Source organism: Ixodes scapularis, unplaced genomic scaffold, assembly GCF_016920785.2.
Source record: "Ixodes scapularis isolate PalLabHiFi unplaced genomic scaffold, ASM1692078v2 PGA_scaffold1__304_contigs__length_218370807, whole genome shotgun sequence".
Classification (NCBI taxonomy): domain Eukaryota; kingdom Metazoa; phylum Arthropoda; class Arachnida; order Ixodida; family Ixodidae; genus Ixodes; species Ixodes scapularis.
The window spans coordinates 93,344,670-93,368,511 of record NW_024609846.1 but is presented as its reverse complement, the minus strand read 5'-3'; the positions used below and the strand labels follow the sequence as shown (position 1 = coordinate 93,368,511).

Here is a 23,842-nt window from a genome sequence, read left to right as displayed (position 1 = left end):
CCTAATGTAAAAAAAATATCGTTTTGGCAGTTCAAAATGCTAAAATTTGCTTACTTAACTTTTTGGCGTTACATGCACGGTGTTATTTTAAGAAAATTATCAATATTTGTATAAAGTTGCTAACACGCTTCAGTCATGGTTAGTAAACGTAATACAGTTTTATAGGCGGGAACAAACACCCAAAAGACAGATGAAGTTGCAAACGCAGCTACACGTCTCTGCGATTGTTTTTTTTTTTTTTTTTTTGTCTTGGTCTACGTTTTTTATTAAGTTTATCAATAGTTTGAGATCGCGTAAAGTTTCACCACTATCAAATGCTTGATCAAATGCATACAGGATGCTTGATTTTAATTTGAACGTACTTAGTTAAAAAAAAAAAAGCCGTGCAAGGTGGAATAATGGGGTATGTGCAGGTGAGTTATACGGCCAGGAGTACATATTATAGGGGGCTAATCGTCAAGATAAGTTTAATACTTTTCAATTAGTGAAAATAAGCGTATGATTCCAATTAGAAACTTGCTGAGCGTCATCTACAAACACTAAATCAATAAATTTCAGGAAAGAAAAACTGAAGCACGTGTGATGCGTGAGGATTGCAGATTAAAAGCTTATCATCCACATTTTCGGAACGCCGGCGTTGCCCCCGTCGGACAAGTGAAACATTGAGCGCACCCCTGTGCCTACCACGTGCTTCAAATCTACCGAAATTGGATTTATTTAGTGGTTTTAGATAACGCTCAGCAAGTTTATAATTGGAACGGTATGTTTTTTTGCACGAACTAAAAAGCTAATTAAAAAAGTGTTTATTATGCAACTTATTGTGTCGATTAGCCCCCTAATGTACCCCTGGTCGTATAACTCACCTGCACAAACCACGTCAATTTAGCTTTTACGAATTTTTATATATATATATAAATTTGTTTCCATTAAAAATTAAACACCCTGTATGTTCTGGGTGTCTGGGAGAAAATTGAACCGAGTTTTTTTAACCTCAAAAATAAATTACTCATCGCCGTACTCTCAGTACCAATCCAAATGTAATACAGTAGCAGTTAGAACCGGATTCTAAGGTTTCAGAGCTCACCGTTTTCTAATTCAAAAAGTTATAGGCGATTTTCTTAATACTTTAACGAGAAAATGGCGACTAACGGAGCTCGCGAATTCGTGGAGTTGAATGGCGAACGCTACCATTTCCTCATTGAAAATTTCCAAAGATCGAGGATAAGTTTCGAGTCGGATATTCTGAAACTGGTCCGAACCGCTGGCGAAACATGTGGGCGCACACTCGGCATACGGTGATGCGTAGTTCATTATTACTGTAACCTAAACAAAAATTACACGGTTCTCTGTTCTCGCCACTCACCCGTTACATAGCATCTTGCGTCCAAGGAGCATAAAAAAAAAAAAATCTTAATAAAACGTTAAAAACGAGGCCGGCATGATGGAGAATGTCCGAGATTCGGTCAATATTTTTGTCGAAAAATAGATCAAAGAAATTCACCCGTTGCCGAGGTCATTCACCCTGGCGACCGGACGACTGGCGGCGTGTCTTGCATCCTCCTCCACAGCCGGCGCCGGTTCCACGTGACGCGGTAAGCCGTCGCCATTCGTCGTGATCGAAAAGATCATATTGTCCCACTTCGGCGCCACTCCAGAGAACCGCTTCTTCCAAGCTACGCCCGCGCCGATCTCCAAGAGTCTCTCAGCACTCCATCGCTTTCAAAACCGACTTACGAACAAGAAATGAAAAGAATTCCGCCCACTAAAGCTTTCGAATCCTCAACTCGCGAGTAGTGCTCGGGTGTCTGGTAATCTCCCCTAATCTCCCTCGCCTCGCTCATTTGCTTGGACGCGAAATCCGCGGCTTCGGAGTCCTAACACCTTAATGCGCCCTCGGTTTGAACGCCACTTCAACGTCTCGACTCAAGAGGCCGTCTGGCTCCTACCCAACACTCGAAAGGACAAGAAGAAAAAAACGGAAAGAGCTGTAGTGTCGACGGGCGCTACTGCCGTTTCAATAAAACGCGGGAAATAAAAAAAGAAAAACAAATTCCCGAGGTATCGAGACGCCAAATACACTGCACCGACGATCCACTTTGGCAAAAAGACCAAGTTGTACTGAAAGCCCTCGAGCGACCGGCTCTGCCTTTATATACTCAGGCTATGCCGATGCAAATCAATTGTATGCACACGGAAAGAGAGAGGGTAGCCGTGAGCCGAGAAGGGGGAGGGGGGGGGGGAGAGAGGCAGGAAGGAAGTCAAAGAGAGTGCAGAAGCAAAACGATGGAAAGTGAAAGCCGAAAGTACCTACCGACGAACGAGAAGGTGGGCGATCCATAAAGCCGTATAAACAAAAAAAGCAGAAGTCATAATTTCCTCCTTTCCCCATTCCGTCCTCACCTTTGCTCTTTCCATTTTTCCAGGTTAAAGGGGTTGGCAGACGAGCAAAGGGGAGGGAGGGAGGGGGTGGGGGGAGAGAGAGAGAGATTTGGACGGGAATTTGAGCAACGTCCGTCTTTGCAGAACATCGCTTGACGATGTCGCGTTTTTTCTGGCACCGTTACGCCGAGTCTCTCTACCTTCGGAGAATGTCCCTTGTTATGGCTTCTTGCCCATTTCCCATTTTCCTCTTCTCTTTCCTCTCTCTCTTCTCTCTCTGCATCTCTCTTTCTTTCTTTTTTTTTTTTTTCTTTTTTTATTCGCGCTTGTCAACAATGGAAGCTGGAGCAGTCGAGCTTGTCGCCTTTGATGCGGTAAGTTTAATACGTAAGGGTTCCCCGGGGCTCTTTATTTCTTAGACTATACTCAATTCTGCCTTCCTTTCAATTCTGGCTGTATACTATACTCCCCGCTCTTCCTGTGAAGGTGTACTATTTGCTCGTTTTCTTTTCCACGATTGCATTTTTTTTTGTTCTTTCCGGATATGATTTAAGGTGCACACCTAGAAAGTGCTGCAGTATCCGCTTTTTTTATTTAACGCTAATAAGCTACACCGCATAGCGTTGTTTAATGAATTGACTTTCGTAAAACTTTGACGCAACGCGCTTTTTTTTTTCTTTTTCTCGTTTAGTCTTGAAACCAGGAAGTTTTTGCAATCCTTATAGTTGCTTCGAAAATGTAAAAAACTACCCTCCCACGGTGGCTGTAGTAGAACTGTTCGTCGAATCACAATTGGTAGCAGGGCAGTTTGTCACATAAGACATTTTGTCATAGGGCATAATGTCGCGGTAAAGGTTCGTCAGGCTATTAAAAGAACTTTGTTTTTCCGAGTCATATTTTTTGTGCCGAGCATATTGCTCCCAAAAGGAAAAACTTCGGGAGAGGCCCTACTGACACAAATGTTTCGAGTTTATTTTAATGGCAGGTCGAATCGATATTGCTTTCGCAATAAACGCTGTCCGATTTCCCGGGACTCCAACCAAAACCGGTTACTCATCGGAAGACAGCGGTAAACATGCACGTTTGTCAAAACGAATTCATTTAGAAATGGTCACTCTCCTGTATACGGCCTGCAGTTTCGTCTCTTCTTTGCGCACTTCGTGCGTTTGTTTGCCCCCCAAATGCGCCAAGTGCTTTTGTTTTCCCCGCGACCTCAACCTGTGACGGCGCGTACTTGGATGCCAAGTCATCGTGCCGTTCCTACATGTTCTCTGTGTCGCCCTTTCATTGAAATGCCCCTCCTTAAGTTCCGCGGAGCGCAAAATTAAAGACGCAATTTAGAACACTTGCGCGCCGTATAAATAGAGATACGGGCCGTTTGTCGAAATACAGTTCGTAATAGTGCAACTCATCACATAGGGCTATTCGTCATAAGGTAATTCGTCACTGGGACAACTCGTCGAAAAACTTCAGATAATGTTCGAAGATCTTATGGCCCGCGTACTAATTTGTTTAGCGTTCGGTCGCTTCTGTTATTCAACTTCTGTGTAGTGTCCGGTTTAGCAAGTTTCGCATGCACGACACAGACTTCGTATGCGTGACACAGACTGCACATGCGCGACACGGAGAGAATGTAGATCCCCTACGTGCGTGACACAAACTGCGCATGAGCAACGCAGATGGCATACACGCTACATGAAAAGAATGTAAAGCGTCCACTTGGGCGACACAGACAGGGACTGCGCATGCGTGACCGAAACGTTTCACGTAACACCCCTCAATTGCCTAGTAATTTGTCATTAATTTTTTTTTCATTAGTGGCAGAGTGGTACCAAGATTGTGGGGGACAAGGCATAACCAGTTAGTGTCTATTAGAAATTAGTAAAAGTAGTATTAGTAACCGACAGCACAGACATCTTTGAGTCGTGCGCTCGAACCATTTCACTATGAATCGATGTATCTCTAGACCTTTGCATCGCTTATCACCCGGGCGAAAAATGCTGAGTCACTGAGCTGTGGGCGCATGCGCAGCATCTGATGTACCGCACAGCAGTGCAACAACACATGTTCAGGCGTTTTTCACAACCAAGCTGACAAGGATGGCAGCGCGCAGAAGCCGATTTTTCGTTGAATGACGATTCGTCACACGTCAGCCGGTAGCAGGGGTATTCGTCACATAGGGAAATTCGTCTGATTGCAGTTCGTCACTGACAATGCGTCAAACTATTAACAGATATTTCCTATTTCTGTACCCTATCTCATTATTATCGAGCATACACTCTAAATAAAAGCCCGTGCGTCTACTTTCCCGCACAACATTCGGACAGACAATCACCGCAACCTACGGAGGCAGCTCATCGAATTGTGATGCCAAAACATACGTTTAGACCAAAAAACGCAGTCTGAGTTGTGACATTAAGCAATGCAAAACGTCACGCTTGCATTGCTTAATGTAACAACTCAGACTGTGTTTTTTTTTTTTCGTTTAAACATATGTTTTGGCATCGTCATTCGCTAAGCTGCCTCCCTAAGTTGCGGTGATTGGCTCTCCGAGTGTTGTGCGGGAAAATAGACGCACGTGCTTTTTTTACAGTCTGGGAATCCCGGAATACCGAGTAGTCCATCAACGTTGATAGATGTCCTCAACAACTAAGCCGCAAACTGAACCAGCCTAACTGGGCGAGAATACTAGGAAAAGCTTACGTCTTTCCCCATCTTTTTTCAGGCATAACTCAGTCATTCGCAACAACGTTGTATACCTAATGAAAAAAAAAAATATCCGCGGGCGTTTGTTTAACACCGCATATCAATCACGAGCAAATCCTTCGGTACAGTCATGTCTCGTTAATACGGACCCGGTTATTACGAATTTTCGGAGACGAACTGGGGAAATACGTGCACTTCTCTTTCGTTATTAAGGACATCTCACATTATGGAAGCTTTTTTTTTAGTAAACGGAGGCGTCCATATAAACGAGACATCAGTGCACCCGAGCTTAACGCAGCGTGGGACCAAGAACCGGAAGCCAAAGGTCGCTTCTAAGGAAAAAAAGAGGTCGAGGTGCCCTTTTTCTGAGAGGTGGCATCCGTCATATTTGGACGCACGGTGGCAAACATGTTCCTCCGACGGCGCCTTTCGATTACGAGAAAAACGGTGACAACTTCGTCACTATAAACACATTAGAGGACGTGAAGCAGACCGTGGGATATTACCCAAATTATATGCAGAGCTTCGAGAGGAAATCCCCGCCTGGTACCGTGGTTTAAGACGTTGCGGATGCAAAGAAGGTTTTTATTTATCTTTTTTTTTTTAATTGGGAGCTTAATGTTTTTTACGTTTTGTACTTATTTTAGATCAAGAGGTATAACATAGGGTACAACGTATTCGGAATATGATTCCGACGAATATGACACAGAAGGAAATTACTGTGTATGGAAAAATAGAAATACGCAGAACGACTCCCCCACGGCTCCAAATGAAATACAAAGAGGGTAGAAAAACATCTTCTTGTCTCCTCCTTATTTTGTTTTATTATTGGACTGATGGGAAAGATACATCTTATTTTTGTTACACGAGTCGGGAATGCCGAAAAGACGCTCAGTGTGTGTACACTGCTGGTACTGCCTTTTTTGTGTTGTTTGGATTGTATGTTCGTGAACCGCATGGAACGTGCCAGACATTATTTCTTAATAAAGAGCTGTGAAAATGGTGTGGTTCATAGAATTCATCAGTAACAAATTTATTTTTGTTTATTTATTTTAACAAAGTCACAGTTTAGTTATTGTCTTCACCTTTTTTTTTTTTCTAAGTTGAATTTGCGTGTTTTGTGTTTAAACTAAAATGAACTCTGCTATATCGCTAAGAAATGTTATTTGTGTCTCCTCATATTCGCATGTTTAAATGACGACAAACGTTTGCCGGATTAGGCGAGATATTTCTACGGCGCATCATGATTATTGGCAAACAATACTCTTACAGGAAGATTTGTTTTCAGTGTGTTTTTATCGTGCATGAGATCTCTGGCCAAGGCTTGATAATTGGATCCTCCTACAAGGATGCCTGATCGCGCACTGTAGGGATATACAGAACCTGTATCGCTAAAAGGGACAACTTTTTTTATAATAGAAAAAAAAATTATTAATAATTTTATGGAAGTACGAGCTTGAAAGGCGAAGTAAGATCGTGCACGGAGCAGTTGCTTCATATTCCGAGTGACTTGCTCAAAACAAAATTAGATGCTAACACATCTCATACCGTTTCATCAAACAAATTTCAAAAGGCAGAATAATATCCAAACGTTATCTATTTCTTCAACGACTGATAAAACTGTAAGAGAAATGAGGCACTGACCCATTTATTCTGCAGACGCCTGGCAGGTCCAGTTTTTCTGCTTGCAGTAATTTCAATGCTTTAGGAAAAGCTCGAGCAAAAGAACATTATATGCCCTCTGCTTTGTGCTATATCTAAAAAGAAGCCAACAATAAAAGAAGCAGAATGGTTCGTTTATTCATTATTTTACGACTCTTTAAGAAGGTCAAAAAGAACGGGGTAGTAAGTTCTTTACATCCGCGACATCAGGCCAATACCAAACGGCACCAAGCGTTCAATTCCCAAAAGAGCTGTCCAATGAAAATATCGACCCAAAATTAAATTTCAATATCACAATCATTCAGCGCGTGACATGCAAAACGTTAAGCTGCAAAGTGATAGCTTGAAAAGAACTATCGAACGAAATTAATTTATATGCAACCCAACTGATGGATCATGTTTTGCCGCATTCTAATTGCTTAGTTACGGCTAAGAATGGCGCCACGTTTCGTTTCGCAATCAATAATATACGCCACGCGAGATGACAGTTGTCGTTTAGGCTGGACCTGGGATGTAGCTGGCGCAGCGAATTCTTCTTTGTTTTACCATTGATAAACTGTTTATTGACGGTACGGTTTACAGTTTGCGAAGAAGCGTGTTATCTTGCTGATGATGCAGCGAAATTCGAATCCTTTTTAAAGAGTGTGCTCCAAACGTTTGGGTGACTGCAGCGTGGAAGCATTAACGAAACTGACTTGCTTGCTCCTATAGTTTGTGCAGCGCACCGTCGCAGCCATACTACGTCTGCCACGGCCCGTTAAAAGTGCCCCTGGCTTGTTAGGACCAAATATGGCTTTGCGACACAAAACTTATTCATGTGTTCTAAAGAAACGTATAGACGCTGACGCACACCTCAGGCGCTGTCCAAAGGTAAAATGAATGCATCAAATGTCTATTTTTGCCACTAAGATATCATGAATGCCCAGGCATGTGAACCCATACATTTAAATTTCCCTTCAACCTGTGACATCAAGAATTGAGCTCAGATTCGAGACGGTATATCCAGAAATTCCCTGAGCATGTGCAAGGAGTGCTAACCATACATGTAAAACAACTGGGCGATAAATTTTTATTTCTGATCCACTTCAACTAGCACAAAAATTCTTTGTATTTCAGTGGTGGTGCTGGTCTGCGATTTTTAGACAAGTAAATTGGCAGACTGTGAAGGCAGACGTGATTTTAATTTTGCCTCCTTTGTGAAACCACTAACCATATAAACGGTCGTCTCTTTGTTTTTTTTTTCTGTTTGTTTTTTTAGAAGCGATGAAGGCTGTATACGGCGACCCACAAATATACGTAATCACCTAAGTGTGAATTGACCACCCCCAAAGACACGAGACAGAAACCCTTTAAAGTAAAGACAATATCGACAGGTTACGCTTTCACTAGAGGATCATTCACAAGCAACTTGCTCATGTTGGTTCGGCGGCGAGCCAGCATTTCAACATTAGGGTCCGGAATCTTTTGAGGCGCGATATCATATGAACATGTTTTTACGAGAGGATCGCACAACTCTGCAACGCACACGTCGACAACCCATGCACCGCGTCTAAGCAACAATTTATGGATATACGAATGAACGATTTTAGAGAAGATGCTACTGTTGCTTCGTGAAGAACGACACACGCCAACCCCTGCTCGCAGGCATATCGTACCCACCTTCCAGTACGTTCACTTTCTCGCAAGTGAACGTACTGGGAGATGTTGTTCTTGTGGGTTGCAGAACTGTTTCTCCCAGGAAGGAAATAAAGAAATAAAAAGAGAGTGGAGAGACAGAAAAAGGGAGGATGAAAATTATAAAAGAAATGACAGTTAGGATGATTGTGACGAATGTATAGAACACGAGCACAAACGTACACACGCACATACAAACACACAGATGCGCCTGCTTGACTCCGATGGGGCAGGGTCCTCTGCTCCCAGCAGGACCCATAACCGTGAGGGAGTGTTACAGTCTGTCGGATAGGCCGGTAGAAGTCAGGAAGTGGAGAAGTAGTTGCTGAAGTTTACGGCCTGGGCGTGCGCATCCTGAAGAAAATATATTATCTGGTGTTTCCGGCGCTGTGATGCCAAATATTGCGAGCTTTTGGAACAAATCACCTCGCAGTATTTCGTAATCCTCACAAGGAAGCAGCAGATGCTGAATCGTTTCTTCTTAGTTCCACGTTGTACTCAAAAGGCTGTCCACCACGCCCATTTTATGTAGAAATTATTTAGTAAATACACTATCGGTGCGTAGCGAGATCTTTGATGTGTGCCTTGACCAGGCAAAGCGAGTACTTAAAATGTACAGGACTTTGAAGGTAAACTTTGAAGGTAAACTTTGAAGGACTTTGAAGGTAAACTTTGAAGGTAAAAAAAGGACGTTGTATTGAGGGGACTTGATTATGTGCATCTCCCACTAGTTGGTCAGCTTCGGTGTTCCCAGGCGCTCCAACATGTGAAGGTACCCGTTGGAACTGTGCTGTGGGGCTTTTTCCTGCGAGGGTTTTCGGTAGGTTTAGAATTGTCCTAACTTGTTCGTCACGATATCCTGGTGTCGCAGGGCTTCTGAGGGATGTGCGGGAATCGGTTATAAAGACAGCTAGTTGTTTATACCAGTCTGCGTTAGTTTCAGCAAGTGTGGACAGAACATTCTTGATGTCCTCAATTTCAGCGCATGCTGACGATACCAATTTATCAAATCGGCCACTCCATTGAATTTTCACCGCTGGGATGACAAAAGAGGCAGTTGCGCTTCGTCGGCCTCGGTGCACTGAGCCGTCAAAGTAAACTCGAAGCGCTCCGGGATACCGCAATGTGAGAGCCTCTTGTGCGATTCTTCGAAAAACGATGTCTGGGGTGTTCTTTCTTCTTCGAATACCTGGTAGATGTTCCTGGGTCTCGAATGAGTGCTGGCGATAGGGGAGAGTTTTCATCACGGTGTAAGATACACTCTTTAGGTGAGAACACGGCGGGGCTGAACACACGGCGCGAGGAATCAGATAGTGTTCGTTCGACGGGCATCCGAAAGGCTGCATCATTCCGCTGCCACCGTGCCCATAAAGCCCCTTCACGTTTCAAAAGTAGCACAAGGTTCCTCGATGCACGAGGCACGTGTAACGTGCAGCCCTTGGGAAGATTATGGCGGCACAGCGGAGCACTGAGCTGGATTTCAAACGCCATGAATTTCCCAGAATTGGCGCGCGGCACGTGCCTCGAGCATGTCTACAACAATGAATGGCGCCACTTTTCCCAGGATAGAGGGGCTTTACGTGCCCACGGCTGACAGTGCACGTCGCCGGCGGCCAAACGGCGAAACTGTGTGAGAGCGAAAAAGATTATCTCGTTGCCATGACACCCCGGCACACGTGGTCTTTCTGCACGTGCAACAACCTCGCTGGAACTCTGCGCGTGTGGAGCATGAGGCGGCACGAGCCGCCTCGTACGTGTTCACGGGTCGACGAGTCACCTGCCGGCGCCGCTTGAAACCATAGTGAGAGAGAGAAAGAGAGAGAGTGAAGAACGAACTTTATCGGGCACGTCGCTAGGAGCGCGCTGTCCTCACCTGAAGAGTATTATCTTACACCGTGGTTTTCATGTACTCCGGTGGTTTTGTGCTACGAGGAACACAAAACCATCGAAACAGTATACGTACAAGAAGTACGTATACCGTTCGAAAAAAGGTGGACGTATCTGGACTCAATTCTCGCTTCTAAACGACGTAGAAGGGCAGTTCCTGTTTTCCACTTATGCAGTCATATGAACTATTGCATAAGGTTTCTTGTAATCAGAGCAGTAGATGCAGCGTATTGCTCTCAGCGTACACTTTTTCGTTGGATGCTGCTCGAGGGACGCCCAGTGCCTTACGGATGCCTTGTCGTTCAATGCGTTCAAGACGTAACATTTGGGTGTTCGAAGGCCGAGCGTATGGAAACGAGTACAGCATACGTCCCATCACGACAGTGTCACGAAAACGGAGCATTGAAGATGGTGAATTCCCCAATGACTGACCACCGAATAGACAGACGGCGTTTGTGAATTCACTTGACTTTGTGGCAATGGCATCTGCTTGTGGGTTTGCCTGAAGCCTCGCGTCGAGAGTTGCTCCAAGAAAGCTATGTGTCAGGGGCGGCCAGGCTGACACGGCCTAAGAGCCGCCAACAAAGCCACGAAACTTCCAGGAGCCGCGGGGAGGGGGGGGGGGGGGGGACTTTTGTGAGAACAATAAACGAAACTCGAACTACTTTCAATCTATCCGAGTCGAAGGCAGTCCAACTGTACGTAAGGTAGTAGTAGCACAAGACGACCAAACCGTACCGTCTTTCGATTTAAAACGCGTTCCTATTGCCGGCATAGCCGATAGCGCCCTATTCAAAGCTGCACTTAGCGAATATATTTTTGGATTTACTTAACAAAGTTTTGTTTCTATTAAAAATGCTCTGTTTGGATTTTTTGCTTACATGCCTAATCACTGGTTATAGTTCTGTGCAATTAGGTGTGTATGTCCGCTTCCCTCTATGATGCCTTCGGGCCCTGAGGGAATAAACATATAAAGAAATTTCTCTTTTTGGGGAAGTGCTGGTGTGTACGGGAGGGAGGCGGGGAAGGGCGGGCCGGGGGGGGGGGGGGGGGGCGGGGGGGAGGGGGGGGAGCCGCGAGCCGCAGCTTGCCCACCCCTGCTATATGTCCTGACCCGACGAATCTTTGTAATATTCAAATATAAATCAATATCCAGCATGATCACCTTTGAAGATGTGCAAAACACACGTAGGTTGTCTTGCTTACCGAACTGTGAAGTCCCACTCTAGCCAGATATAGTTGAACAGACGTCATGGCTGGCTGCAATGATTGACGAAACACATCACGTCCAAGTGGCTGGCCCACAGGCAGATGTCATCCACGTAGATGGAAACGTTGATCCCAAGCGGTCCACGTGTTACTGCTTTTGGCAGTCCAGCCATGGAGATATTGAAAAGTACGGGGCTTAGTATGCATCCCTGGGGAAGACCTGTATGTTTTTGATGGAAGTTGCTCAGTGTATTTCCTAGAGGAACCTGAAATTCTCGACCATGCAAGAAATTGGTCAGAAAGGTTTGAATGCAGCCTGTGATTCCTATAGTGCAAAGCCGATGAAGGATACCTGCACTATTCAATGTCGAAAGCTTTCTCCACGTCAGAAAATATCGCAAGCGTGGTTTGTCGCTGAACTCTAGCATGCTACACGCTGCTGACTAGGTCTAAATTTTTTTATTTCGCAGGGAGAGCCTGACAAAACCTGTCATCTCGTTAGATAGCACGTTATCTTTCTCCAGAGCCCATGTCAGCCTGTTTTGGATCATGAGTTCCATTAATTTGACAACCCATGAGGGCAAGGTGACGGGCCTATATGAGCATGGGTCATATGGTGGCTTCCCAGGCTCCAGGATTTGTATGATGATGGACAATTTCCTATCTTCGGGGACCTTGCGAGTTTTCCAGATGAAGTTAAAGAACTGTAACAATTCAATAAGGCCCCCAATGGGTAGATTCAAAAGAGCCTGGTAGAATATGCCATTTCCCAATGTAGCACTGTGTCGTCCACATTAGTGTAATGCTGCTGTCAGTTCTTCTTTAGTGACAGCATCGTCCATATTATTGCTGGCTGTATTTGCAGTGGGTGGTACCAGTAATACGGTACGTTCGCCCTCGTACGTGTAAGCAAAATCTTCTGCGAGTTCTTTCAATGATTTAGTCTGAGCGAGTGCGAGTCTCGAAAGATCGTCTTTCTCTAGTGAGGGATCGGATAACCTTTCTGATTTTGCTCCCAAGGGTGTGTGTGTGCTAAGTTCTTCACGAAAGAACCACCACTGTGACCGCCTTAAGTGATATCGTAAATCATTTGGTCTAGACCCATCGTCAATCAGTTGGTCTAGGCCCCTTTGCTGTTTACAAACATGACCTGCCGCCTGCGCCCCAAGCAGCTTCTGGTCGCACCATCTTGGTAAGCCTGTTGAGCTTGCTTACGTCACCAGTGCTAGAAAGCATAAATGCTACACGGAAAACAAAGTTAGAAATTTAAAGAGAGCCTACAGCTGTACAATATAACACCTTGGAGGAGGCAGGTTGGTTTACCAGAATACTCAGAGCATTATAACAGCTGTCGCACTCCTTCGTTCTTCTGACGTTCGCCTGGAGAAATGGTGGTTAAAGGTTTCATATACACTTCAAGTAGCGTTGTAAAGTGCCCTTTGTTCATTCTTTTTGTAAACCGGAAGTTCACTGACATGTCAAGGACTGGAGCACCACCAGGTGGCGTTTGCCATAAAAAGGCTCTATAGTGCAATGGGTAATGGTTGCAGGTGACACCACAGCTTCGCTGTCTAACCAGGTTCACAAAGTAGATAAAATCCTTAATTTTTTTTTTTTTTTTTTTTTTTTTTTTTTTTTTTTTTTTTTACGCCGGCGGGCGATATGCATTGTTCACGTGGTGGGGCCAGGTCCAAAAAACTTGGAGCCGTCCGCAACACAAACGAAAATTTGACCTAAATTCGCGGCTTAATTAGTTATCCAATCGGCGCTACAAATTACAAATCTGAAATCTTCGCAGGACTTCCGTCGTTGGGAAATACGATAACGTAAAAAAAAAAAAAATGCCTGGTCATGAATAGACCAGAATAGAATAGAGCCTTCTCAAATCCCCTTCTTTTTTTTTCTTTCATTTTTTTTTATTTGCGCAGCATCGCGGTACGCTACCGCCTCACCCAAGAACGCTTAAGAATCCCGACTCTCTGCCGGCATTTAGATCCCCGTCCACGCCGGCCCGATAGCGTTGCATCACCGCCTGACGCCAAGGGAGGAAGCCGACCTGAATGAGGGCTTTTGCCATCTTCACGCCCGTGCCACGCCAACGCAAACGGCTTATCAAATTGAATCCATACAGCGTATCGCATCCAAAGTAAAGAGACGGACGCGGAACTAGAATTTCATGGGCAATTTCGGCGGGAAGGTGACGCCGTGTCGTCACGCTGTATTGTTGCCGCTGCCCGTTTCGACTTTAAAAAACAATGGCGACGAGGAAGCGGCGCGAAGATGCCAGCCGTAGATATTAGAGCTGAGTCCCACGCAGGTGCGCGTGTTCTTTCTCTCTCGTAAGCTACCTTTGCGGGGCGCCTTAATCTATTCCTTTTTGCTTCGTTACAACTGGCGCCGTTGTTACCCTGTTTGTGTTTCTCGTCACGTGACACGTACACACGTGTGCACAGATGTGTGAGGACGTGACGGAATTTTTTTTCCCGTAATCTGTCTCACATTAAAGCCAAGATGTGCATGGATAAAGAAAATTTGGTAACGCGCCCAAAATTGCTCACTCAATTGCTCTAATCTTACGTGGTTGCTGAATGCGGGGAGGTTTATGTTCCTGGGTAATTTCGAGTTTGTCCGCGAAAATATGGCGTAACCTGACAGCTTAAACTTTTGGCACCTTTGCGGTCTCACGTGTAGTAAGAATTACCGGGTTAAAAAGGATAACCCGAGAGCAAGTCGATTGCGATAACGCGGAAGCGAGTCTCCAAAATGTCTTGGAAAGGCGGTTTGGCAATCCGTTTCACTATGCTGCCTAGAGTGCGTCTCCGACTGGCGTGTTTAGCGTCCTATGCTGCCCATAGATCAAAAGTAGTCCCCAAGTGGCAACAAATCACGTCACAGAAGCCGACGTGCCATGCTGTTGCAAGTCACGATCCTGGTGGTCGGTCATAGAAATGCTGACGAGAAGCTGCGAGTAGCAGAAACGTACGCGAGTGTCGCTGTCGTCACGGCGTCCCAACTTCTGGCTACCGAGGCTTCCGTGGACTGCCACACTGGAGAGCGACCTGCAGCAGAACCAGGCGCCTTCCACATACAGCCGTTCGAACGCCGCCAGGATCGCGACCGGCGACAGCGTGACACTTCTATGACGTCATCAGGGGGAAGTCGAGGGACCACTTTTTTGGACGCGGTAAACACTCCAGTCGGAAACGGGTTTCAGACACCGTAGTTTCACGACCCACAACCTGATGGAGCCAATCGAGCAACGCCAGAAATGCTTCGTCACGGCGCTAGTTGTCTTTGTGCGTTTGCTGTCACCAGCTAAACCAATCGCGCATAGTGAAATCAAACGGAGCATACCAACACCGTTAAAAAAAAGGGGGGGGGGGGGGGTGGGTATTAAAACTTTATTTAGACCCATTCGTAAAGCACGTGCAGATTGTTGAAAGGTCTGAGCTAAAGCCACTGGACCCTGAGAAAGTAGGTCCAAGCTCCCCGTACGGTCACCATTTGCATGGTTCATGGAATAACCAGTCTCTCCTCGACCTCTCCGTTCTTGGTAAGATAGTAAGCCGATCTGAATTCGCAAAAGAGAGGTTGCTTTACACGTTTTTATTTTTCATTAATTCTATTATTGAGTGACTGTTTTTTATGTACCTGGGAAATAAGAGTACATCTTCGCATCGCCACCACATGCGACGTCGTGCTTGGTGGGGATTGACAAATGAATTTCTTGTCTCGAGATGCGCAAAAAAAGAACGATATTATTGCGAGAGATCTCTGGTTTTGCTACTCTGCGTGTTAGTATCCGTTTGTGTTCTGTTAGCAGACGGGGAAGGCAATGGTGCTACTTTTCCCGGGATCCAGTGAGTTTAGTTAGAGCTAGGGTCACCAAATAAAATACGCTTGGAGTGTAGGCACCCCGCTCCCTTATTTTCACGCGGGCACCGCCATTTTGATGCTGCAATCAGCACACTATTCGAAAAGGCGACTTCGTGAACTTTTTCTGGCTACGGTGTTTGGAAGTTCAGGCGATGTCGTTTTACTATGTCGCTGACTTTTTTAACGTTTCTGGAAGACGGAAAACCGTTTTCTGCGAGTTCGTATCAACCTTCATTTAACTGGCAACCCTGATGGTAAGCACAAAGATGGCCAAAGTGTCGCTGCTGTGAAAAGTAACCAATTTTGTGGCTCTAAAACAGACTTGTACACGTTACTGAAAAAAAGGTAACCGATTACTATTACAATTACAGCCTCGAAAAGTAATCGAAAAATTACTCTAAAGTAACCGATTACCTCCCACGTTACTTCCATTCAACTTCTTTTATTACGGTAGCATATTCCTTAGAAACTCGCGCTCAGTTGTTCCCAAAAAGAAAAAAAAAAAGCCTAGACCGTTTTTGCTTAGAGCTGAGTGATTGACGCCAACACACCCAATCAATCTCGTAAAAAATAAATAAAAAGAGCTCTGTTTAAATACGTTACTCAAAAGAGGCTGAATAAGGTAATTTTGCATACCCGGATGTTGCCTCCGGTGTAGCAAAAAACAAATGTACCCAGGAAACGAAGCATAGTGAGGTTAAAGCCCCTCTATCATGGGAAAAGTGGCGCCATTCATTGTTGTAAAAATGCTCGAGGCACCTACCGCGCGATACTTCTGGGAAAGTCATGGCGTCTGAAATCAAGCTCAGTGCTGCACTGTGCCGCCATGATCTTCCCAAGGGCTGCACGTTGCACGTGCCTCGTGCATCGAGGAACCTTGCGCTACTTTTGAAACTTGAAAGTAAAGTGGCCTACTAATCCACGAGGTCCCGTACTTAGTGGTTTCAATAAAGAAAAAAAAAATTGACCGTTGCCCAAGGCTGAGTGACTCCAGCACATCTAACCGCCCCCCCCCCCCCCCCCCCCCCCTGAAAAAAATAAAAATAAAGAAACTGAGAAAAATTGCAATGAGTAATTTTGTAATCGATTACAGCAAAAAAAGTAATTTAATTACAAGGATCGTTACTCGTTAAAAGAAGTAATTAAAGCGTTACGAAATTATAGAAAAATGTAATCGATTACAAGTACTCCATTACTTGTAACGCGTTATGTACAAGTGTGCAGTCTAAACTGAGCACAGGCAAAGGCGGAGCAGCCAACTGCAGAGAACGTGAAAGCAAGGACCGTGAAACAATACATAAAAATATTAAGATCAGATTTCGCGGACTTCGAAATATATGATGGTGTATTTTGTTTTTTACCATTGCTCAGAATGTGCAGCGTATTCTAGAGAGGGCATTTGTCAAATATGACTGCTCCGTGTCTGGCAGGGGTGTGCCAAGCTAAGTTTTAGAGAAAAAAAAGAAAGTAAAGTTTACTGAAATTTTAGATTAATCAAATGAGCTGTTCATTGGCACCATCGTCTCATATCACTCTAAAAAAAGCCCGTGCGTCTACTTACCCGCGGAACACTCGGAGAGCCAATCACCGCAACTTACGGAGGCAGCTCAACGAATGGCAATGCCTAAACATATGTTTAGACCAAAAAACGCAGTCTCAGTTCTGACATTAAGCAATGCAAAACGTCATGCTTGCATTGCTTAATGGCGCTACTCAGATTGCGATTTTTGGTCTAAACATATGTTTCGGCATCGTCATTCGCTGAGCTGCCTCTAGAAGTTGCGGTGATTGGTTCTTCGAGTGTTGTGCGGGAAAGTAGACGGACTTTTTTTAGAGTGTATAGTTTCTGTCCGTCGCGTCACGACCAGGATCTGCTTCAATGGTGGTGATGCCGGTGGTTTAACACCGGTTGAAAACGATAAGCTTTATGGATGTATAACGAGCACGGTGGGCGCTTTTAGTGATCCTGTGCTCAACAGCCACACGTCTAAGTTGACGTTCCGAAATCACCCATCTTTTTCGGTCGATGAAAGCAAAATAAATCCTACTAAAGACGTTACCCTAAACTCTTATCCAATCGTAGAAGAGTGACCTCAGCGACGCTTTTGATTGCTCATGTCAATGCGGAGGGCAAGTCGTCTGCTTGTTGCGCAGCAGTTTCGGTGACGTCACAAGGACGCCGAGCGCTCATTGGCTTTTACTGAAACGATGGTGGGTAGACCTCGATGCTAGGTGCCTAGAGGTCCCACTGTTGTTTTTTTTTTTCTTTCTTTTAATCAGCCACTAAGAGCTCGGCGTCCTTCTGACATTATCGTGGCCCCTGTGCAAGAAGCAGACGAACTTTCGCTCTGCATGTGTATGCTGCCCACCGGTACAAATTAAACCTTTCAGAAGAAAAAGAGGAATTGAAATTTTACGTTTGGGTTTATATAGCATATGTTTGGTCTGCTTTTAAGGTGCGGCGACACTGGTTCACGCTGTAGATGAGAAATTTAGCCAGTGCAGTACCACTGCTAGCTTAGGTTCTTTAACGTGCGCCACGCAGTATAGATATACGACCGCAAGCCGGTACGATGGCCATCCAGATCGAAACGGGCAAGGGTGGGGATTGAACCCAGAATCCCTGGGTTCTGCAGCGTGAGCTTTCGATCCAGCGACTCCGATCTGCGGTGCGCTAACACACTCGGCCACCGATCCCCCTAATAAAACCTTCCAGGACTGGGAGAGGCCCCCATCGTGGAATGACAAGGATTCGTCGTAGTCTGGAAGGTCCTCTCGCAAAGATTGAGGAGTGTCTTCGTCAAGCGATGAAGTTCTCAACATACTTCGTATATCCCTTGTCTTAATGTATAGTGTACACTCTAAAAAATCTAGAACGTCTGCTTTCCTACAAAGCACTTGAGAGAGCCAATCGCTGTTGTTTACGAAGGGAGCTCGACGAAAATCGAAACTGAAAATTTGTCTGGTTTCAAAAAACTAGTCTGCTCTGTGAAACCGAGCAGGACGTTCCACCACGCTAAGTGCCAGAGCGCAGCCTGCTTTTTTAGGTTTCAAAGTATTTTCGAGCCTCGTCATTCGCCTAACTTCTTCTGTAGATTGCAGCAGCTGTGTCGCCCACGTGCTTTGCGGAAAAGTGGATGCCCCAGGAGTTGCAGACTGTAACTGCCACGCGTCAAGCATAGCCGTGTCAGTGGTGGGAATGTTGTACACCGCTCCTTAGACTTAACGTTGCCACTCGGTCACTCACATGATCCGTCGCCGGCTGCTCAAAGCTAAACTTGTCACTGCCGCGCTTGGCATGTCTTCCTCGGGATGGGTTGTGATTGTCGAGTCAAAACTTCACCACGTAGACCGACACAAAAAAAGAAGATTCGAAAATGAAGCCTCTCGCGGCGGCATAAAGTTTGGGGAGCACTGTATCAGTATACATTTCACCTTAAAGGATACTAGATGTTTGCGCAGTCAGTTAAAATTTCATTATTAGCGTGGCGTTTGACTCGTAATATAAAAAAAGGAACGTCAGGAAAAATTAAAGAATGCTGAATACTCGTTGATGTTGCGAAAGAAAGAGCAGTTCGCGATGGATTCCTTTCTTTAGACTTCAGCCATTATTATGGCAGACTAGGGACCAGTACAGGCTACCTAAAAAAAATCCCGTGCGTCTACTTTACCGCACAACACTCAGAGAGCCAATGCACCATGACGATACGCTTTTGACGCTGCCTAATTGGTCCCGTCGGCTCGTGGTGTCGGCTGCGTTTGAACTTAAACGAAGTATAGTAGCTATTACTGTAGTAGTGGATCGATCGAGGCGAAGTATTCCCATTTTAGAAACGACGTCCCAAACTGCGCTTTTCGGTACCTATATATATATATATATATATATATATGTTTTGTAATGGCTCACCTATTACGTAACTGTGACGGCACAGCGAGGCGAGACCTAGAACGGGATGAAAGTGCCTTATTTCGAGCTAAGAAAAACTGGTTTTCCGGTATGTGATCAGCACTGCGGAAGTATATTGTTAACTTAAATATAGTAAAAACGCACAGCGTTGTGTTCGGGGCTGAAATGTCGAGAAGCAGAGCAATTCGTAGTTATGTCCGACGAAAGGATTTTTCCTTTACCGGGTAGGAATCATATAGAACCGAAAACAAAACTTGGACGGTGTCTAGGAGAGACTCCAGGCGGGTGAGGTTTGTCAATATCAGCCCTATCAAATGTTTTTTTTTTTTTTCTACTTGTCACATACTCATTAGGTACCACTATAATTTCGTTGTGTTGCATTCCAAAACCGCTAAAGGAAAATGGCGGAGACATACTTCACGGCGATGCTAGTCATTATGGCAGATCCAGACCCATATTTAGGCCTAGAATTCATTCTTAGCTCTCGGAATTCGACTGGAACGTTATCTCGGCCGAAAATATATTTGGCGAATTGACCGAAGAAAAGTGACTAAAACAACGAGGCGACAATAAATTTCGAGGAAAACAAAAGTTTGGAGCCCGCCAAGAACAAAGTGAAGATAGTTAATCTCCCCGTGGTGTGTCTTGTCTAAAAGTGCGAGAGATACATACACCGCCAGTGAGCGCCCGCTCAGGAGTAGGTATAAAAGTTCGGCCTGCATACGGTGGCAAGTGACTCACCGAACGTACGCGCATGCGCGCTAAGAGGCGGTTGCGCGAGCATTAACCGGGAACATATAAACCAATCGAACCGAGTTATTTTTTTTTCTCTTGCAAGAACTGACGCAACCACACTGTCGAGTATAAAGTGAGCTGCATTCGCAGCCAGCTGAAGACACGTGGGGCGTTGCCTATTATGATTATGCATCGTGCTTCGCGATTCGTTTTTTTTTTTGGGGGGGGGAGTTATTATTGACTAATCCCGCAATCCTATTGGTTGTGGAGCAATAGTAAAACAATTGGGACTCGCCACGTCCTGTGTTTCTTAAGTTGACATTGTTTCTTAACTTGTCAGTGATGAGTTTGAACACAATAGTGAACGAGTCGCCGAAACAAAAATAAACACCGTCTGCACGCGCTTTTGTACATACAAGTGCGAGTGATGTTAAAGCTATATAATGCTATACGTACACAGCTGCTTCCATGTATAGCAAAGAATAATAGGTATACCGAGGGCGCAAAATCACGAGGTAGATTGCAGTTAACGAACCATGGCGAGAGGTATAGCGGGCGGCCGTGTGTGAACATCAGCGAGCAATAGAGTAGATATAAACACTTACGCCAGTTATTCTCGAAGCGGTATTCGTAACTATTAACGACTACTCATGCACGGGCTTCGTGTTTTGAACAAAAACGTGGGTTGATTATAAAAAAAAAAAAAAGAACACTGGGCAGGCTGATATGTACCTCTGGAAACCTGTGTGGAAGCCGTCAAAGCGACTTCCGGCGAAAGGACATTTCAAAGGGATCGGGTATACGTCTTCAAGCTGCCGTCTACTGCCTCCTTTGCTGAAGTCCACATGCGCACCCGACCTTCTTGAGCATAAGTTCGAGACAATAATATTTAAAATGCTACAATGTTAATATTTTTTTTTTCAAGGGAAAGAGGAGAGCGGGAGGCCTAACCCATAAACACAACTTTTCAGGTTAAGCACTTGAATAATGTATACGATATGAAACTGTTTCAGAGGCCGGACAAATCGTGTGTTTAGCACAAAGTCGCTCCGCCGCTGATGGCTATTGTTTTTCTAGCTGCATTAATTAGATAAGGCAAAATAGTTTCTGATTCAATCCATCTACAGAGCGCAACACTTTTAGTAGAAACAAGCGACCGGCGGCGCTTCCTGGTTTTCTGCCCTGACTGAAAGGCTCTCATCGACAACTACAGCGCGAATCAAAGGAATCGTTGGCTGTTTGAAGAGGCCACATAAATCGATTTCCTAACGTATAGGGCTAAGAGTTTCTACATAGGTGGTAGAAGAACCTGCATTAAGTGTGTTCTAATTTCTCTGAACAAACGTACCTGAGTGAACAGTTGGAAATCAAGAACTTGAAATCCCTACCTACGGCGTCACTCTGATAACGAAAGGCGTCTGATTGGCGCAAAAGCCGACAGGTATCGGCAATGCTTTCCGCGTCGACAGTTGGGGTTTGGAGGCGAGGGCACCGAGTACCGCATTTTTTTGTGACAGCTTTGGCTTTGACACCACTGTTGTCGGTGACATATGGTTTCCGTCTCGTTGACGCACCTCACCCAGCGTAGAATTGTCGGGGAGCTCGGAGGTCGCCACCGAAAACACGCCCGAAAACGTCCGCGAACCTTTCTCGTCTTCTGGTACTCCCCGTACTAGAAAACAACCTTCACTCTTTCATTGAAAGTCAAGCGTACCATGGAAGTTGTCTTGCAGCCCGAAACAGTACATATGAAAGTTGCAGATAAGGAAAGAGACGCGGTAACAAACAGGTAGTGCAAAACAGACGACGACATATCGCCTAAGATAGTGGTCGCAAAAACGAAGCAACTCAGTTTTGTACTGTTTTATTTCAATTTCTGTTAATTTTTTTTTTGTAAGAATAAAACAGTTATACACGAACTCATCTCTGTTACGTCACGGCGCGGTGGTGGCGCGTCGGTCGCACTTCCGGTCTGGGGCTGTGGGCAGAAGTCCCCATGCGAGACGTGTATTCCTGCGTTGTTTTGAAAGAAACCTGACAAAAACCTGCCTTTTCGTCAAAACGCCGTGACTGGGGCTGTACCAGAAGAGTTGAGAAAGGTTCGAAGGCCAGTTTTCATGTGCTCGCTTCGTCCGAGAAGATGGATATGTGCCTTGAAAAGGGAAAACCAGACGCCGTCCGACCACGACTGCTTGGGCGGGAAGCACTTTGGATTGAATTCACGGATACTTCTGGTCATCAGATTTATTTGTTTTGTTCTAACACGAACGGCGGAGAACCGTGAAGTTCAACGGACCACCTGCGGACTACGTTCAGTGCGTCTCCAAGTTCAAACGCCCGCCTACTCGTTCGAACTGTCGTCTGCTCTTTCAAACGTTTCTGCTTGTCGTCTGCTCTTTTAGACGACACCGGCCCGTAGACCAAACGTAGGCCCGGTACTTGCGATAAGAAGTAAGTGCAGGCCTCAAAAGACTTAAGTTTGAAGGTTGGTAAGCAGGCTCGATGTAAACAGTAGGTACAAGGATGTATTGATAATTGTTACCAGTGGCCATCACCGACTTGTTATGCCTGATTCACTTGGTCCGATTCTGCTTGAGATTTTCAGCGTCGACGTCGACCATCTCAGCTACGGTTCACGCTTTTGCAGCCCGATCGACGTCCCGACTGAAAATTGCGAGCGAAATCTCATCATGCGAATCAGGCTTTAGCGTACATTCTGCGACGTCCACGCGGAATGAATAGCCGCATATCACATTATTCACGCGAAGTTTTGCGGTCTAACGAGCCTCAGTAATTTCGCTGACGCCGCTCAAGTAGTCGGATATCACCAGGAAGGCGTAGAATCAACAATTCGAACGCGAAAAAGGGCAGGGGTACTCTCAGTGACGTCGACAACATCGCATTTCAATGGTTTGTTTATGGGCGACGGCGAGCTTCTTGCCCACACCCCGGTCTCGCATGCGCGGCGCCGGTGGCGTCCGCTAGGGGCGCTCCGGTTTGTTTGTAAACATGAGTTGGTGTATACACTGAAATCGGCACGGGAAAGAGAGCATCTCTTCTGGCTAAAAAACGTCGTCCGGGATCAAGTAAAGCGCCCGTTTCGGCCACCTTTCACCTAACGAGTCGCCATTTAGCGCCTATTACGTTAATTAGACGCCTTTCGTAGGAAGATAGACGCGGTAATACACTTAATGCACGTTCTCGGCGGCCGCCTCCGCACAAAATCTAACCTCGATACGTTCAGAAACCAACTTATGTGGTCTCTTCAAACAGCCAACGATCCCTTGATTCACGCTGTGGTGTGGCGTGGTTATCCCTGGTACAGGCCAAGGCAATAAACTTTGAGGATCTTCAATATCCCCACAAAGTCAGCTGCGGAAAACCAGTCATGTCATGTTCGCGCTATCTGTGTTGCGCTGTGTCGCCAAAGAACGTACACTCTAAAAAAGCCCGTGCTTCTACTTTCCCGCACAACACTCGGAGAGCCAATCACCGCAGCTTACGGAGGAAGCTCAGCAAATGACGATGCCGAAATATATGTTTAGACCAAAAAATGCAGTCTGAGTTGTGACATTAAGCAATGCAAAACGTCACGCTTGCATTGCTTAATGTCACAACTCAGACTGCGTTTTTCGGTCTAAACATATGTTTCGGCATTGTCATTCGCTGAGCTGTCTCCGTAAGTTGCGGCGATTGGCTTTCCGAGTGTTGTGCGGGAAAGCAGATTCACGGGCTTTTTTTAGTGTAGTTCTTATGACATCAAACCCGCTCGTGTAGCGCAGGCGAGTTCATTAATACACTTTAAGA

At 45.4% G+C, this 23,842-nt stretch overlaps 1 protein-coding gene across 1 annotated transcript in view; it reads right to left on the bottom strand.

Annotated features, from left to right (window-relative positions):
• Nucleotides 1-1,629, bottom strand: part of LOC8040512 (endothelin-converting enzyme homolog) — a 147,465-nt gene extending 145,836 nt beyond the window's left edge. The window contains exon 1 of the mRNA XM_042290847.1: nucleotides 1,502-1,629. Coding sequence (XP_042146781.1) covers nucleotides 1,502-1,629 — 128 coding nt within the window. The remainder of the gene's footprint in view (nucleotides 1-1,501) is intronic.
• Nucleotides 1,630-23,842: the final 22,213 nt, after the last annotated feature.